Source organism: Silurus aristotelis (genome assembly GCF_946808225.1).
Source record: "Silurus aristotelis genome assembly, chromosome: 2".
Taxonomy (NCBI): domain Eukaryota; kingdom Metazoa; phylum Chordata; class Actinopteri; order Siluriformes; family Siluridae; genus Silurus; species Silurus aristotelis.
Genome location: NC_139575.1, coordinates 17,197,202 through 17,215,558, shown reverse-complemented (window position 1 = coordinate 17,215,558; position 18,357 = coordinate 17,197,202). Strand labels below are relative to the sequence as shown.

General features: G+C 34.8%; 2 protein-coding genes across 5 annotated transcripts; one reads left to right on the top strand and one right to left on the bottom strand.

Annotated features, from left to right (window-relative positions):
* Positions 1-121: 121 nt before the first annotated feature.
* Positions 122-8,607, bottom strand: slc2a11a (solute carrier family 2 member 11a). Of its 3 annotated transcripts, XM_083521067.1 has the most exons (12): positions 8,532-8,591; positions 6,543-6,641; positions 6,231-6,391; positions 4,954-5,078; positions 4,621-4,750; positions 4,100-4,248; positions 3,393-3,580; positions 2,919-3,029; positions 2,070-2,171; positions 1,624-1,699; positions 919-1,046; positions 122-629 (listed from the first exon to the last, which is right to left on the bottom strand). In XM_083521067.1, the coding sequence occupies exons 1-12, from the start codon at positions 8,574-8,576 to the stop codon at positions 411-413; spliced, it is 1,533 nt and encodes a 510-aa protein (XP_083377193.1). In that variant the 5' UTR covers positions 8,577-8,591; the 3' UTR covers positions 122-410. The 3 variants fall into 3 exon arrangements, with proteins under 3 accessions (XP_083377193.1, XP_083377194.1, XP_083377195.1); XM_083521068.1 differs by lacking the exon at positions 2,070-2,171 and having other exon boundaries at positions 8,532-8,607; XM_083521069.1 differs by lacking the exons at positions 2,070-2,171; positions 2,919-3,029 and having other exon boundaries at positions 8,532-8,607.
* A 1,841-nt stretch (positions 8,608-10,448) lies between these two features.
* On the top strand, positions 10,449-17,667 carry tgfa (transforming growth factor, alpha). Of its 2 annotated transcripts, XM_083521654.1 has the most exons (6): positions 10,449-10,578; positions 11,971-12,102; positions 13,372-13,486; positions 16,063-16,209; positions 16,401-16,510; positions 17,449-17,667. In XM_083521654.1, the coding sequence occupies exons 1-6, from the start codon at positions 10,536-10,538 to the stop codon at positions 17,454-17,456; spliced, it is 555 nt and encodes a 184-aa protein (XP_083377780.1). In that variant the 5' UTR covers positions 10,449-10,535; the 3' UTR covers positions 17,457-17,667. The 2 variants fall into 2 exon arrangements, with proteins under 2 accessions (XP_083377780.1, XP_083377779.1); XM_083521653.1 differs by lacking the exon at positions 17,449-17,667 and having other exon boundaries at positions 16,401-16,554.
* Positions 17,668-18,357: the final 690 nt, after the last annotated feature.

Genomic DNA, 18,357 nt, shown 5'->3' with positions numbered 1-18,357 from the left:
CATGTTTACAGGCATTCCTGTTAAAGTGACTGGTCAGTGTATTAATAATCTAGTGTATCTAGTACATTTACTTCAAACCAAATTGGCAAAAGCAAATTCTACTCAGTACATAGTAACACAATAAAGCTAAAGTTTCCAAGATGGTTTATTGTGAGAGTACACCAATATTTTCATTTTTTTTAGACAAGCTGTGACCTTATCTGTTCCAGTTGCTGTCCAGAGAGCAAGAACTTTATAATGATTACAAAAATGTTTAATCTACATATTGTATACCAAAGCAAAATGTGAATAAATGGTCTCACAATAAAATGTCTGAATATATTTGGAAAAACCCTTTGAACTCTCCCTTAAGAACAGAGCACTCCTGGATTCTTAAGTTTACAGGAATTCCAAATGTACAAATAAGCAGCTTAGAGGGCAGTTGAGTGGTGAACTTCACCTAGTTGGTAATTTACATCTTTGCACTTTGGACCCGTCATCTCTTTTGTGTAGAAGTTAAGCCTGTGGAATTCGCTTGTGATCATGGGTAATGTTTTTCCTTTGGTCTCAGGCAAAACCAGTCCAATATAGAGAGCAGTAAGAAGACACACAATGCCAAATGGCACAAAGCAGAACTCACCTAATCCATTCTGTCAGCAACACACAGAACAGAAATACTTTAGCTTTCATCTTATCATCTTATATCTTCTTATTATCTTAATGTAATTGACCTCAAAGTATTTTAACAGTCAGGCTAACTCCATGTTTTCAGTAGAAATATGAAATTACTTCATATTATGTTTTAAAGAATTACACAAAAATTGTTTGACTAGAAGAAACGAGTAAAGCATGTTTTTTCAATTGGGTCTCTCACTCAGATCCCATACTCCTAGATGTGATTTATTTATTTTTTTTGTATTTTAGATTTTATGCACTCACCACAATGAATGGGAATATCATTCCAATAATGAAGAGATTAAGCCACATTAGAGAACCAGCAATCATGTAGGCAGCAGGGCGAGCTGGCTGGTTAAAGATCTCCGTAGGGAGAATTCCAGTCACTCCCGCTGTAGAGAAATATAAAAAAAAATATTTTTTCTAAAAATTGATCGGCAATAGCAGCATCATATCATTTTATAATTAGATTTTATGTATTTTGTAATTATATTCTATCATTTATAGCCACATTTATAGTCACATAAATGGCTTTTCAAAAAATCTAGCTACCTCCAAAAATGAAGAAGATTGTATTAAAGGATTCCATTCTAATTTGATTTTATTGATTTTATTACAGCTCATTATCCAATGGTTTTATCAAAATCTAAACAAAAAACACTTAAAAGTCGAGACATCTATAGACTGTTTTTTTAACATTTGCTTTCAAGTTAAATTGGCTTCATATACTGTAAAACATGACCTGACAGTATAATAGCTTAAGGGAATGCTAAACATGAATAAAACATTTCTGTTTCATTTTTTTGTGATAATTTATTAAGTTTTATTAAGTTGAGGTATTGAAGAGTGTAATAGTAAAAGAAAAACCCACACTGAATATTTTTACTGGCTGTAATTCATTCAAAGTCCCATGCAAAACTTTTTCTGAAAGCTGTTCAGTTGATGGAACAATGGTGCAGTTTGGCTCACCTGGTCCAATTCCAAAACTAAGAATATATGTGAACACACAGGCCATGCTCAGGTAAGGCATCCAGCGTACTACATTCTAAAAGACAACACAAATACATTGCTCGTTCAAATCTAAGAAAAGTATAAAATAATTTGTTAAGTCCAAGTAAAGTCCTGAATTTGGATGTAAAGTTTCTATTACAGAAAGCATAATTTAAATTAAACTGTGAACTGTGGATACCTTAATAAATTGCAGTAGTGAGTAACAGTGTTGAGTTACATTGTTTAATGCAAAGGAAACAACTTTAAAGAATGAGAAATTCAGGAATTATTTTTAGTCAAGGTTAAGTCTCAATTTATAGATAAATAAACCCAAATCAAGCTGCAAATGAGGAACATTTTGACAGAATTTCATTAAACAGAGGAGCTCTTGTTAACCATATATATTAAATCTGAATAATCCAAACCTGAAATGAAAGAGCCACAGTGAAGACTATTGCCCAGCCAGTCATAAGCGCATAGCCTCCCATTAAAAGCAGTCTTCTGCCCATCCGTTCTATTAATAGGTTCTAAACATAAAAACAGACACACACACACAATCTAATAAATACTTTACTTAAATGGAACAATACATGAATTAAATGATTACAAATAGTGATTTTCTATCTGTGGTAGCCTACATACAACATATGGACAAAAGTATAGGAATATGTGACTTTTCCATCCATATGTGGTTCTTTCCCAAACTGTTAGCACAAAGTTTGAGTCACACACTTGTATAGCATGTTTTTGGATGCTGTGGCGTCAAATTTTCCTTTCATTTGAATTAGGAGACCCAAAACTGTTCCAGCATGACAATGCTCCTGTGCACAAAGCCAAATTCTTCAATTATATGGTTTTTATGGGTTCGAGTGAAAGATTTTTGACTGGCCTGCTAAAGAGCTCTGACCTCAACCCTATTCAACAGATTTGGGATTGGTTGGAATGCTACACCCCAGGCCTTTTCTTACCCTACAATAGTACCTGAATTACGGGAACACCCTTGTGGCTGAATTCCACTACGACATTCCTGTGGAACATCTGCTCAGATGAATGGAAGTAATTATAACACCAAATGGAGCTAAATGTCCAAATTTTGCCCATATAGAGTAACAACCAGAAATGCAGTTCTGTCCTTAAAAACACAAAACTTATCTGCTTTTAATTAATCTGTCTATATATTTAATGACTTACTTTACAGTACACATGACAAACATTTCTTCCCAAATGGCTAATTATATAAAATAAGTGCTTATCAGTTCCTGTTAAACACTTACAGACAGAATACAGGCAGTGAATTCACATGTGCCAGTGCCAATGGTTGCATACTGGGTATGTTCAATTGATATGCCTGCCTCTTGGAATATGTAAGAGGCATAGAAGTAGATCTGTGTAACAAGAGAAAAATGTTTGAAAAACATACATAGCTTAATGGACAACAATTAAAATCATAGACATATGTAGAGTTTTGAAAGAAGGGAATTTAGCCACCTGTTCTGCTTACTGAGTAAATCATGTTTTTTTATTTTTTTTTGTAGCCTCTGTTTAGTTAATTTTCTGTTATTTTTCTATGTCCTTACCACTCACCGATGCATTGAATTACTGTTCATTTTAGATAATGCAGTTGAATTACAAGTGTGTATACCTATCTCATGCCCAGTGATCCCAGGACAGAGTCTGGGGTTCCATTATAACCCTGACCAAGAATGAAAGAATGAATCAAGATTAGTATAAAAGACAGCTTCACTCACTGAGTCATTACCACACAACTGCATGGCGCTACTTATAACTGCGACAGAGATGAGTTGCCAGCGAACAGTACGGTCACTGAAGAGCTCCCAGGGGTGCTGAGCTCGCCTGCCCTCAGATTCAGCCTGCTCTTGCAGCATCTCATCCAACTCCTCTTTCTGCACCTCACAGCCTCGCAACCTCCACAGCGCTGCCAAACACACACAGTGTTGGGTGTGTCACAACACTTTCACACAGCTTCCTTCTATAAATAGGTAAAAAGGTTTTAGAGAATGAAATACAACTGTCTTACCTATACATATAGAATGTGATGGTTTATGGTATGTAAAAGTGATTCATACTGGTTTCCATACTAAACTGAAGTTAAAATTTATTGATATAAAACTTTTGTTTTTAGCATCCACTCCAAAAGGAAAATTTCTAAATGTTGACAGTGCTGAATGTAACCAATTTTGTTTGTATAACTGTGTGTAAAGGGTTCTAAATTATCGGGAAACCGGTGTTTAATATATTTATGTTCTAATTAATAGCCTCCTGAAACTAATCAAACTATCCATAGATCACATCATATCTTTAGCCCTAAAAGTTTAACACAAACTCTCACACAAGTAGCTGTGATAAAACCGAATTATTCCATTGTGATACTGAATGATTATGACAAACAGTTAAACTGTATTTATTTACAGTATAATATACAAAAGGATGTTACCCTTTAAGCAGGCATCCTTGTCACCACAATCAATGAGAAGGTATCGAGGACTTTCTGGGAACCAGGGTAGTGTAAGAAGCTGAATAAAGCCTGGCACGGCATTACTGGATAACAAATACTGCCAACATGATTCACAACCCAACACCTCTCTGTACACAGACACACACACACACACACACACACACACACACACACTAAATACGCCTGCCTTACATTAGTGAGTAGATTAAAAAACATGTATACTAGCTTTTAAAATGATGTCATCTGAGGATTTAATACAAAGCACTTTTGATACAGGGATTCTGTATGGGAACTGAAAATGTCACTAAATTGCCATAACTACTCTAAAGAACAAAATAATGAAAATAATCCAAATCATAACCAAGGTAAAATTCATAAAGTATTGGTATAGATATACATAGATATTGACTTATTACTTATAATATTTGTAAAATTCTTTCTGGTTCCAACTATTTTGCTGTAAATCTGAAATACAGTATATATCTGTTTTATGGACTTACCTCAAACCTACCACTTGTCCTAGCACCAACCCAAAGGAGGTGAAAACAGAACAGGACAGGGCCACAGCACCACGTAAGTGTTTTGGTGCACTTTCTCCAAAGTACATTGGCTGCACATTCATGCTAACCCCTGTATATAATAATAATAATAATACTAATAATACTAATAATACTAATAATAATAATAATAATAATAATAATAATAATAATTAATTTGTTTTATAGACACTGGTTTCAGGAAGTCATTCAGCTCTAAGCAGAAACAAAACAAAATATAAATCTAGGGAGATTGGTATACAGGTATTGGAACTAAAAGTTCAGCAGCTTACACACCCACATTGATGCCAACCAGATATCTGGAGATGATGATCATCTCAAAAGACTGAGCTTTTCGGCTTGTCACAGCCAAAAGTGCACCCGACATTAGAAAAACATTGCTCAGCAGCATAGTTTTCTTCCTTGAGAGCAATAGAATAAAAAAAAAATAAAATAATGAATTACAGTCAAAATGTATTGTTACATAAAGGCCATTACCAATTATGGTAATCATTTCTTAGCTAGCTAGTTAACATTGGTACATTATATGGCTAAAAGTATGTGACTGTGGACAATCAAACCCGTATCTAGACCTTTTCTAAACTGTTGACACACATTTCTTATTAAGCTCAATCATCAATATTTCCCTTAACTGGACCCTAGAGGGCCAGACGTGTTCCAGCATGACAATGCCCCTGTGCACAAAGTGAGATATATAAAGATGTTTTACCAAGGTTGGTGCAGAAAAAGTTAAATGGTCTACACAGAGCCTTTACATCAACCCCAGCAACCATATTTGAATTGAATCAAACTGTTTCTCCACAACATTCCAAACCATACTAATGATCTCATGGTTTAAAGAGCACAAATTTCCACTGCCACTTTCCAAAATCCGCTGGAAAGACTTCACAGAAGAGTGATGCTGTTGTTAAAATTCGACTTGTGTTTATATTGCAACAGTGCTAAAATAATATAGTACAATCAACAACTACATTTTGGGTGGTGGGCTAGATAGATGGGCTGCAATTCCATATTATTGGCCATGGTTTTAGATTGAAATGTTCAACAAGCTTATCAATAATTATTTTGGGGCATATAGAGTACAGTCAACCCCCTATTTTGAAAAATGTGCGGGTTCTCAACTAAACCTAACCTGGAACCTAAATCCTTGGGAATCCGCAGCGGGACTGAATGTTTAGGAACTTTAGGAATAACATTTTAAACTATGTTTTCACTAACGAATTTCATAATTTTTTAAAATCACATTATTGTATAAAAGTAAAATAATGTCTAGATGAATTCACAAGGTACAATAGGATCTGCGGGGGTGCGTCCAAAATTAGCAGATTTTTGGAACTTTGGCAGTTCCGGGGGACCACTGTATTGCCAACAGGGACAGACTAACAACAGGGCCCTGGTCACTAGTGGGCCCCTAATGCACATACACCTATAAATTATAGGACTACATTGTGTTTTTTACACAACACAAAGCCCAGCTCAGTAACTATTGTATTTTCCGAGGTGATCATAGTAAATGCCATATAACTCTACAAGTACTATAGAATAATAAATACCTCCCAAAGTGGATGGACATGGGTCCAGCTAATAGAGCTCCTGTAAGGCCACCCAATGAGAAGATTGACACTATGAGTGTCCAGATCACTGTAACCTGATATGCCTGTAATTGTATCCCCCAGCGTGTCTGAAATGTCTGATTTACAAAGTTCTGAATATACTGCAGGGGACAGAGAATACACAAAAGTTATAGATGATACAGTGCATAACAATGTGCAATGACATTTTTACATTTCAGGTAATAAAAATAAATTACATTTTTTTAAATTACAAGACACTCACAATGTAAATAGAAGTAACTGAAAACTTACAACAGTGGGTGCGTTCATAATGGCGAGGTTGTATCCATATTGTAATGTTCCCCCTACTGCAGCAGAAGTTACCATTAAGACCAGAGTGCGAACATTGCCCTGCAAAAAGCGCACACAAACTGAAAGAATACCACAATGCTCTGCAAAGCACAAACAAAACTAATGTTTTTGCAGAAGTAATGTAGAATTAAATCTTAAATTAATCCATATTAATAAGGGGGGGGGGGGGTATAAGTAAAAAAAACGGGATAAATAATGCAGGTAATTTTATTGGACAAGGAATTTTTCAATTTTCATGCATTCACACACTAGCTTGTATCCCATTTAAAGTTAAACTTGCTTTTCTTCCCACCTTATTTTCCTTATTGAATTACCTACAAAAATATCACTATTTTCATCCCCTAACCTATATCACACATTAAGAAACAAGCAAGTATTGTATAGCAAGACAAGCTTTAACTGTGTCTTTAAATTGCAGCATTCATGTACATGGTAACACACTTGCGGTTTTCTGTTAAAGTATTGAATTGGTTTCATAGCTGATTAAAACAATAACTGCTTGTGTCCAGTGGAATGTACAATGTCCTATTTAATCTTGTAAAGAGATCAATTTATTCTGTTTGCAGGTTTGTAGGTACACCAGGAGCTAACAGGTACTCCAGGTATACTAAATTTTTTATTGCCTAATAAATATATTATGGGCAAAGACTGAGAGGCACCAGATGATTTTCTAAGCTTTCAGAACTTGTATGACAGGAGTTGACCCAAATAATGTATTTTTCAGTTGTACCATATCCATGTGAAGGTTTGATATTTTATGCATGCTGAGATGAACTTCTGCTAATACGTATGTTCTTAAACATTTGCTGGCAGCTTGAACGAAGCTGGATGTTTTCCTTTGACCTCGTGCATCAACATGAGGAAACTAAATGAACTACATTATTAGCAGAAGATAACAAGAAATAACATATCCCACTGACCCTTAAAACATCTACCTATAAACCAATTACAATCATGACAATGTATTTGAAATACAGAGAATGAATATTCTATTGAGCCAAGACTTCTTTTACAGTGTTTTGAAAAGCATACCTGAATAAATGCTGTAAAAACATGAAAGTGTAAACTTAATCTTGAATAAATCAGGATCCTTGCTTTTTTTCAATGCAAATAATGTAAATGGAAACAAGAGCAGTATTTATACTGTGTGTTGTTTTAAATTATTGTTAGCTGTCTTGTTATGTTTTCCAACTTTGAGGAATTCAAGGTAATATCTATTAGTATGTCAAATCTTGTATAAAATAAAAGGGGGATTTAAGATGATTACACAGTGATTACACAGTGGGCTTCAAGTTGTTTGTGCCATGATTCCTTTTGAATGGTGGCAAATATATGCAGACATTACATATATACATTTAACTAGTTTACACACCTTTAGAAGCAAAAACTATTCAAGCCTGTAGGTAATAAGGATTTTTTATTTGCAGTTATATCTTTCAACAAAAACTTTGTTCGAAATGTATTTGATGGTAGTACATTCTAGACATGAAAGTAACAATTATGTTTGTGTAGCTGGTTGTGTAATGAGTTTTGGAAAAATTAACCAGTGAATAATATGTTTCTCAAAAAGAAAATAAAAAGACCAACAATTTTGCAATGTAGCAACCTCCTACTAAATAATCCCTAGTGTAGATCTAAATGATGTTGGGCCATGAATTATGAAAGATTTCACCGAAACCGGTAGATTAAAATTCAGTGGCTATTGTAGCTGTGAATTCTATACACTAAGAGTTGGTACCTAAACATTAGTAGATTGAAATGCAGCAGAAGTTAATGAAATAATGCAACCAGTTCATGAATTTATTTTGATATTTTAACTGGTACTGTAACCGACACTTGGTGTTAGTTCTACACTGTATTATTAAGTACTTAAAAATAGATTCAGCTCATGCTTATGTTCTTAAGATCCTACATTTTAAATCTACTTACCTTTTGTTGCTCAGACGTAGCGTCTTTCTTTCCATGTGGGGCCATGATCCTTCTTACTACCTAATCGCACATAAAATAAAAGAAAATTATGTGTGTGTGTGAAATAAAGAGAGAGAGAGAGAGAGAGAGAGAGAGAGAGAGAGAGAGCGAGAGAGAGAGAAAGAGGGGTTTTGTAAAGTATGACATAATAACTTGTTTCATGGTTTATTATCTACTCCACTGTTGTCCAAAAAGGCATCAAGAAGTGAACTGTCTGCCTCTCTCTAATGCTTTTGATGTGTGAACATATTGAAACATTCTTGTGAGCTGTACCTACCCAAAGTCAAACAAATCTTTAAACTCTGAACATCCCAAAACCACATTTTAAAATATTCATAATAATTACACAACATTGCAAAATAACTAGTTTCTATCTGCCATATACATTTAAAAATAAATTAAAGAAATCTCACTAGGTTCCTTTGCAGGCTTTGGCCTTTGGCCCAAATCTGATTCATCTGTTCATCTGCTTTAATTAATGAATTTATTTACACAAGGCAGTCTGAGTTGTGAATTATCTTTCTTTCCAAAGGCCGTTTATATAACCTGAGTGTGGATTAACTGTTATTGAACACTTACACACAGAATACAGGAGGGCTGTTCACATGTGCTTGTGCCAGTGGTTGCATTTGTATGTATTCAATCTGTGCAACATCTGTGTAAAGAGAGACAAAATGTTGTAACACCAGTAATATTTGCTGAAACACATGCATGATTTCATAGAAAAAAAAAAAAAAGACAGAAAGTGAGTGGGAACTTGGCTAATATTCTTTCAGCATTGCACACTGAGTCACTCATTGCTTTTGTTGTGGCGTGTGTTCAGTTAATTTTTAGACTTGTCTGTCCTTACCACTCACTGATGTGCTGAATCACTCAGCATTTCAGAAAATGCAGTGAAAAGCAAGATAGTTTAGTTTAGTTCTAGGTCACACACAAAAAAATGAAGAGCCACTTACATTCACAGACTCATGGCTTGAATTATGATAACATGGCCATTAGGGAACCCGACACCAAGTCAATGTCATTTTCAAATGCTTGGTAAATATTCATATGAGAAGGCACAATTTAAATTGATCTTAAGGTCTGTCTCACTCACTGAATCAGTGATATTTAACTGCATGTTACAATTTAATGCTGCCAAAACACAGCATTAAATTGTTTTCAAATTCTCTCAATTGTTCTTTACCAACCAGGTCAGCATAGCCAGGGCAAGATCAGATGTTATTCTCTAAACCTTTATATTTAACCCATTTTTAATCACTTCCTGCAAGCGTAAGGTACCACACCATGAATGAGACCCTCCACAGAGACATTTCAGGACATTGTGTTGGCCACTCCATTACTTTCACTTTGTTGTCTTTAAAACATTTTGCTACTTTAAAGGTCTGGATAGTAACCTGCTAGAGGTGCTTGGCTACAGGCCCTTTAGTTGTCTAGAATCTCCTACACAGATAGGATGAAATAATTTACATTATTTGTTTTCCCCACATTTTATCAATGACTTCTTTATAAAACAAACAACAACAACAAAAAACTCCATAAATTCATGTCATGTCATGTCATGTCGCATATCTCTCTCTCTCTCTCTCTCTCTCTCTCTCTCTCTCTCATAAACAGTCACACACGCGCACAAAATTAATCAAGTGTGAATGATGTGTCCTGCGTCACGGGGTAAAATGCCTACAATTGTCTTCAGCGTTGCATGTCCACATTTAGTAAGGAAAGCCTCTGTTGGCTGTAAAGAGACTAGCAGAGCACGTCTTCAAGTTCACGTTAAAATAAATCGACGCGTGGCCTATTCGAAGGACGCTAAACCACCATTAAAAAACACTGCTATGGATTCAAGCTTAGAAGCGGTTATTCCCGACATTACTAACGACAAACCATAGTTTTGGCCTTCAATGGTGGACAAACGTTCTTTCATGCCAAATATTCTTTAACTATAAGACACCTTTAATCCTCATAATGATGTATCGCGCTTTTTGGGATAAACTATTTCTCCTTAGTGGTAAGTAAATGTTTCCTGATTGTCTCATGTCTGCTGCATGCTGATGTATGAATGTATAAGAAAGAAGTTTTTCTGTGAAACATGCAAGTTGTACAAGCAATTAAACAAAAAATATATAGATTTAAATTTCACTTGGCATAGTGACCTGTGTGCAAGTTGTGTTTGTGCATTTAGGATGTGTGCTTCAGTGTGACACTGAAGTGGACAACACACACCAGAGCCATGCTCTATCTTCCATCCAACAGCTATATATTACCAGCGAATTTGTATTTGTATATTATATTATCATGTTTCATGTGGCTGTGAAATTAAGTAAATATTGTTTTTGCAGTTTTTAGAACAGCTTGACTATGACAGAATTAATATTTGTGCACTTCACTACATACACACAGTATATTCCTGGTGGGTATATTTATTGTGATAGTTCGACACTACAGGGAGCTTTGTGTTTAGTTAACTACATAAGGTGTTTTTTTTTTTTTAATTATTGGTTTTCAGACTTTTTAAAAAGTTTGAAGTCATGGATGTTGTCTGTAAAAATGTAAATAGTACCTCTTTTGTTAAAACTAATTCTTTAATGAAGGCATAGTCACACCCCACTGTTGGTTGATGTTTGTGCTGTATGATAATTGATGAAAAATCTCAACAAGGCAGCCTAGGAAAATTTATTTACTCTGGGCTGGATAACTGGCATTTAAAGAGTTATGGAGCGATTTCACTTAAACCCCACTTGGTACCTACCTGAGCCCAATGAAGTATTAGTAATTTTAGACTGTCTTATAGAGTATTTGGTTGTCATGATATAAGAGGTCTCTTATACAACCAATTTCAGATTTACTTTGTTGGAGTATATGTTTGGTCAATCACTTTTCTTAGCAAATAAATTTGCATTGTTTTGGATCTGTATCATTAATATTGACAACAATGAAGTAGTGAAATTATTCTGGTGAAGTGAATTCATTTTGCTAATAAAAAAAAGTGTGATTACATAATTGCTGGTATGTGGAAGAGCGTCTAAAACGAAGGACTTTGGGAAATTTTGCATACAAGTAGTCTTTCTTTTGAAATAAAAGTTTTAGATAATAACAAATTCAGCTTGTATTTTAAGCTTTTACATATTCAGCTTAATCATGATTGTTGGTTAGTTAGTTAGTGAGCTGCATTTTCAAATCATTGAGTGAAAAGTCTCAGGTTTGGCATCAGTCTGTTTAAGTAAGTACTGTATGTTTTATCAATGTTAAGTTATTCCAATATGCTATATGACACTTAGTGCCTCATAACGCTATTGCACTGCTACGTTACTTAGAAGAGTAAAACCTAAGAGCAGGTTGATGGTGGTCATTCTAAGAACATTTTATGTTGTTTTTATTTTTGTTGTTGTTGTTGTTGCAGGCTATTTATTTACTTACAGCCAAGTGCTGGAAAACTCTACATCATCAGTAACAACAGTGGAGATGACTCCCACCCTACTTACCACTATAAACAACACACCAGCAGTGTTAAGTAAAAACACTGTTCGAAAAAGTAAGTTTTGGTTTTGTTACTTTACGTATTAGCATTTTTTTTGTGGTGACTGGTCATGTGAAAAGTGAGGATATTTATAAATGTATACATTATACATGATGTACATAATTATTTAGATATCAATGATGTATCAATCATTATGCAGATTGAGAAATATAACATCTTAGCAGTGTTTTGTGGTGAGAGTAGGGAGCAGGTGGAGAAGAGCCTGGAGAGGTGGAGGTACGTGCTGGAGAGAAGGGGAATGAAAGTCAGTAGGAGTAAACCAGAGTACATGTGTGAATAAGAGGGAGGGCAGTGGAGGGGTGCGGTTGTAGGGAGAAGTGGTGAAGAAGGTGGAGGAGTTGAGGTACCTGGGATCAACAGTGCAAAGTAATGGAGAGTGTGTAGGGGAAATAAAGAAAATAGTGCAGGCAGGGTGGAGTGGATGGAGAAGAGTGGCAGGAGTGATTTGTGATAGAAGAGTATCTGCAAAAGGGAAAGTTTATAGGTCTGTGGTGAGACCTGCGATGTTGCATGGTTTAAATACTGTTTAAAAACAGTGGCATTGAGTAAAAGACAGGAGGTGGAGCTGGAGGTAGCAGAGCTGAAGATGTTCAGGTTTTTGTTGAGAGTGTCGAGGATGGACAGGATTAGAAATGAGTTGATTAGAGGGACAGCCCATGTAGCACGTTTTGGAGACAAGGTGAAGGAGGCGAGATTGAGATGGTTTGGACATGTGCAAAGGATGGACATGGGGTATATCAGTAGGAGAATGCTGAGGATGGACCCACCAGAAGGAAAAGAGGGAGAACAATGAGGAGGATTATGGATGTGGTGAGGGAAGACATGCAGGTAGTTGGTTTAAAAGAGGCAAATGTAGAAGACAGAGGGGGTATGGAGACGGATGTTCCGCTGTGGGGACCCCCTAAATGGAGAAGCCAAAAGAAGAAGAAGAAGAAGTAGAAGAAGATGATGATGATGCAGTTTCCCCAGCCTTTCTGAGGCTATCGTTAGATCATTGAGCACTATTAGTTTACACCACCACCTGGTGGACAGTTTTCCCAAGCGACTACTAGTGCATGTGCATTTTAATACTGGGAATTAGCAAGTTGGGGAAATAATGCTCTAGACCAGCTGCTTGGCAAGTTTAACAAAATAAATGTCTGTGCCAGACCCTGTTTATGAACAGCCAGAAGGACATGTTTTCTATATACTTCTCATAGACTATTGAAATCAATTAATAATGTACATGTCAGTGATTGTTCTCTGTTTGCATGCTGGTTGCAGAGTTCCTAGCAGCAGCAGTTCACTCTCATTTTGCTGACTGCCCTGACTCCCACAGCCATTTCTGCTTTCATGGCACATGCCGCTTTCTCATCCTGGAGGACACACCAGCATGTGTGTGAGTGTACAAATGCATCACTTTAACGTGGTTATACAGTTATACACATGCATAATGTCCTGAATATTAAAATGTACACATAGTTGTGCAGTAGAATAAGAAGCCCTGCATGGATTTATATCTTAATATAATATGGGTTATTCTACAGGTGTGTGTATAATGAAAAACCAATATTCAAATTAAATAATAACAATTAGAACCTGAAACCATCAGCATAACATTTGTAGGATTTTGCACAGAAGAGGATCCTTGACGCTAGTGAAGATCATAGTCATGTATTGATATTTTGGTTACATTTTTTTAGTTACAAATAACAAATATTTTAAACGATGGTATTTGGATTTTCAGAACATGCAGGTCATTTACTGAAGGTTTAATTGATCAATAATAAATATTTTAGTAAAAACTTATGAAACTATATGAAAGTTATTTTGCCCTCACACTGGTGCTCACAGAAAACAAACTGTGACACATTTCCTCAGTACCTATGACTCTTTCTGCAGCTCTAAATCACTGATGTCAAACTATGGCTGACTCATGGATAGATTCCTGTCTAAAATGTCTTCAGTAAGCTGTCTGTGTTTGGACAAGTGTGTATTGTTTTTGACTAAATGACTTACTGTTGACTTAATATGCAGACAGTGATTGGTTTAAATAGCACAAGTGAATCATGATCATGTGCCTAAATGTATATGATCCATTTTATGTCTGCGTTTGAAAGACATGGATCATCAGCCTTTGTTTGTGTACATATTTGTTTTTGTAATTTTATATATTTTCAGGACAAATAAGCATAAAAAAAAAATAATAATAAAAATGTATATATATATATATATATATATATATATATATACATTTTTATAATTATTTTTTTTTTTATGCTTATTTGTCCTGAAAATATATAAAATTACAAAAACAAATATGTATGTGTGTATATATATGTATGTATGTATGTGTGTGTGTATATATGTGTGTGTGTGTGTGTATATATATATATATATATATATATATATATATATATATATATATATATATATATATATATATATATATATATAATTACAAAAACATATAGAACTTAATCAAATATATCTAAATACAAAAAAGTTGGGACATTGTACAAATTGTGAATAAAAAAGGAATGCAATAATTTACAAATCTCATAAACTTATATTTTATTCACAATAGAATATTGATAACATATCAAATGTTGAAAGTGAGACATTTTGAAATGTCATGCCAAATATTGGCTCATTTTGGATTTCATGAGAGCTACACATTCCAAAAAAGTTGGGGCAGGTAGAAATAAGAGGCCGGAAAAGTTAAATGTACATATAAGGAACAGCTGGAGGACCAATTTGCAACTTATTAGGTCAATTGGCAACATGATTGGGTGTAAAAAGAGCCTCTCAGAGTGGCAAACCAATTCCCCAATGCTGCTGCGAAAAATAGTGTCAGAAATGTCAGAAAGGAGTTTCTCATAGAAACATTTCAAAGAGTTTGAAGTTATCATCATCTACAGTGCATAATATCATCCAAAGATTCAGAGAATCTGGAACAATCTCTGTGCGTAAGGTTCAAGGCCGGAAAACCATACTGGATGCCCGTGATCTTCGGGCCCTTAGACGGCACTGCATCACATACAGGAATGCTACTGTAATGGACATCACAACATGGGCTCAGGAATACTTGAATGTGATGCCATGTCATCCGGACTAAAGAGGATCAGGACAACCCAAGTTGTTATCAGTGCTCAGTTCAGAAGCCTGCATCTCTGATGGTGTGGGGTTGCATGAGTGCGTGTGGCATGGGCAGCTTACACATCTGGAAATGCACCATCAATGCTGAAAGGTATATCTAAGTTCTAGAACAACATATGCTCCCATCCAGACGTTGTGTCTTTCAGGAAAGACCTTGCATTTTCCAACATGACAATGCCAGACCACATACTGCATCAATTACAACATTATGGCTGTGTAGAGGAAAGATCCGGGTACTGAAATGGCCAGCCTGCAGTCTAGATCTTTCACCCATAGAAAACATTTGGTGCATCGTAAAGAGGAAGATGCAACAAAGAAGACCTAAGACAGTTGAGCAAGCCTGTATTAGACAAGAATGGCACAACATTCCTATTCCTAAACTTGAGCACCTTGTCTCCTCAGTCCCCAGACTGTTATTAAAAAAAAGGAGGGGATGCCACACAGTGGTAAACATAGCCTTGTCCCATTTTTTTTTTTTTTTAGATGTGTTGATGCCATGAAATTTAAAATCAATTTATTTTTCCCTTAAAATGATACATTTTCTCAGTTTAAACATTTGATATGTCATCTATATTGTATTCTGAATAGAATATTGAAATTTGAAACTTCCACATCAATGTATTCTGGTTTTATTCACAATTTGTACAGTGTCCCAACTTTTTTGGAATCTGGTTTGTACATATATCCTATCATTTATATATTTATAATATATAATAATAATAAGAGCTGCAGTGAAATACCTGATGAAATTTAGTCGTCATGTTTTAATACTAAATAATCATCTTCGATTTATTTGTTGAATTTTTATTGGTGTAGGTGCCACCCAGGCTTCATAGGTATGCGTTGTGAGCATGCAGACCTGCTGGCAGTGGTGGCAACAAATCAAAGGCAGCAGACATTGGCCACTATATTGCTGGGCATACTGGGGAGTGTCCTGCTTGTACTGCTTTGCACCATAATAAAGTATGGATTATTTTTGGGGTATTCAATAATAATTATCATCTATTCATTTTTAGACACTGTAAAATGTTCTGCATGTACTGTATACTGTGTATATGAAGTCAATAAGTTCTTTTGATGGTTGAGAATAAGATTAAGCTTGGTACAAAAAAAGATTAAATAAATTGACAACTTCACATCTAATATCTTTCTAGCTGTTGGTGGAAGCGGGGCAGATGTAGGCGAGGATCTCTGCTTTCATGTTTGCCGGAAAAACAGAATAGCATGGAAAAGCCAGAGATGTCGTGCTGTCATTTAGAGACAGGTATACATTTGGCTGAAACTATTGTTTAATTGCCATTTTTTTAAAATGTTAAGACATAATTTTTTATGATGCTACTATTGCATACTACAAATCCAAAACTATTACACTACTATTTAATTTTACTCTGGTAATTGATTATAAGGTTGGATGTTCAAGTGTGGAGAGTAGGTGGAGTAACCGCTATAACTACTATGCTAAAATACTTTTTTACTAAAAAAAAAAAAAAAAAAAATAATAATAATAATAATTATTATTATTATTATAATTATTAAGTTAAACAACTAGTTTGTCATTTTGTTTAATCCCCTTAGTGGAGATCTATCTATCTATCTATCTATCTATCTATCTATCTATCTATCTATCTATCTATCTATCTATCTATCTATCTATCTATATATAATAGTTACATACGTTTGATTATCTTTAGGAATGTGGTTGGAGCACTTTAAGTTAGTCTATGTGGGGAAATAAAATAATTAGGCAATTGGACATGGAATTTTGGGAATTTGTTTGGATAGCTCCAAGAGTAATAATCGCTAGTTCGCTCACAGTGTGTCTTGTTAGTTGACTGGACAAGATTTTAATCAGATTTGTTAACTGGAGGGTTGCACATATTTTCTCATCGTTGTCATACAATTGTTAATCAGAAACTGGAACAGAACTGTAACAGCAATGTCCCTATATATTTACATTTTGTTGTGTAGTGGTGGTGGTTGGTTTTTTTTTTTTTTTTTTTTTTTTTTTTTTTTTTTTTTTTTTTTTTTTTTTTTTTTTTTTTTTTTTTTTTTTTTTTTTTGTGTCATTTTTGACATTATTTTCTATTTCCTATTCAAAACTGAATCCCTGTCTTAACATCTAAAAATAGTCCCTATGTTTAGCATAACATCTGAATTGACATTAAAATTGCCCTCTTCTGTTTTTTTTTTCTTTTTCTGCAGTGGTTTAAAATAGTTCTACTGTACTAATCTTGGTTGCACTCATGCTCTCCATTTTTGCCACCTGAAGTCCCATGGATTATCCCTCGAATAATCTAGAGACTCATGTCTGCCTGCTGAGAACCAAACCAAATGTGGAACTCGGAACTTACTCAGTGGAAGTAAACATCCCTATTTAGTTTTTTTTTTTTTTTTTTTTTTCTTTCTTGTGGATTATATAAATCTAAAATGATGGAAGATGGTTTATTTCCCATATACCACACAGTATCTCAGATATTGCTCTCCTGGACTGGACTTTCTTACTAATGTGTTGGACTAGATTACAGGAGTGAAGATGCATTCAGAGGAAAAAGCCCTGCAATGAAGGAGTAACAGACTAGTGCTTAAGGCCTGCTCAGCTGGATGTCAAAAGTTAGAATGAGATTCAGAAATTTGAAAAGATATCTTAATGACTTAATGTGCTTCAGGTATTTGGACATTCTTTGAGACAATAAGAACTTTTACTTTTGACCTAAAAAGTTGATATTAAGATAAGAGGATGATAAGAGGAATGGTTTCATTTTTAAATCATAAAAAACTAACAATATGCTGATGGCATGTGAAAATGATAGTGCTTGCCAAACTTTTGGATACACCTACTTGTAGCAAGATTTTGTCTCATTTTCCACATTAGGAATAAAATGACAAAATCCAGACAATTAAATAACAGGGAATTGTACAGGAAACAAAACATGTTAAACTAATGAGAATCTTTAAATATTAATTGACAAGCTTTATGAGAAATCTCAATGAGAAGTGTTGGGTTACTTTCCAAGAGTTCCCAGGTATGCTGGGCAGTTATTGGCTGTAGTTTAAGTTTGAAATGAAATGTATTTATTTTTTTGCATTGGAACTTATTTCAATCATGTGCCT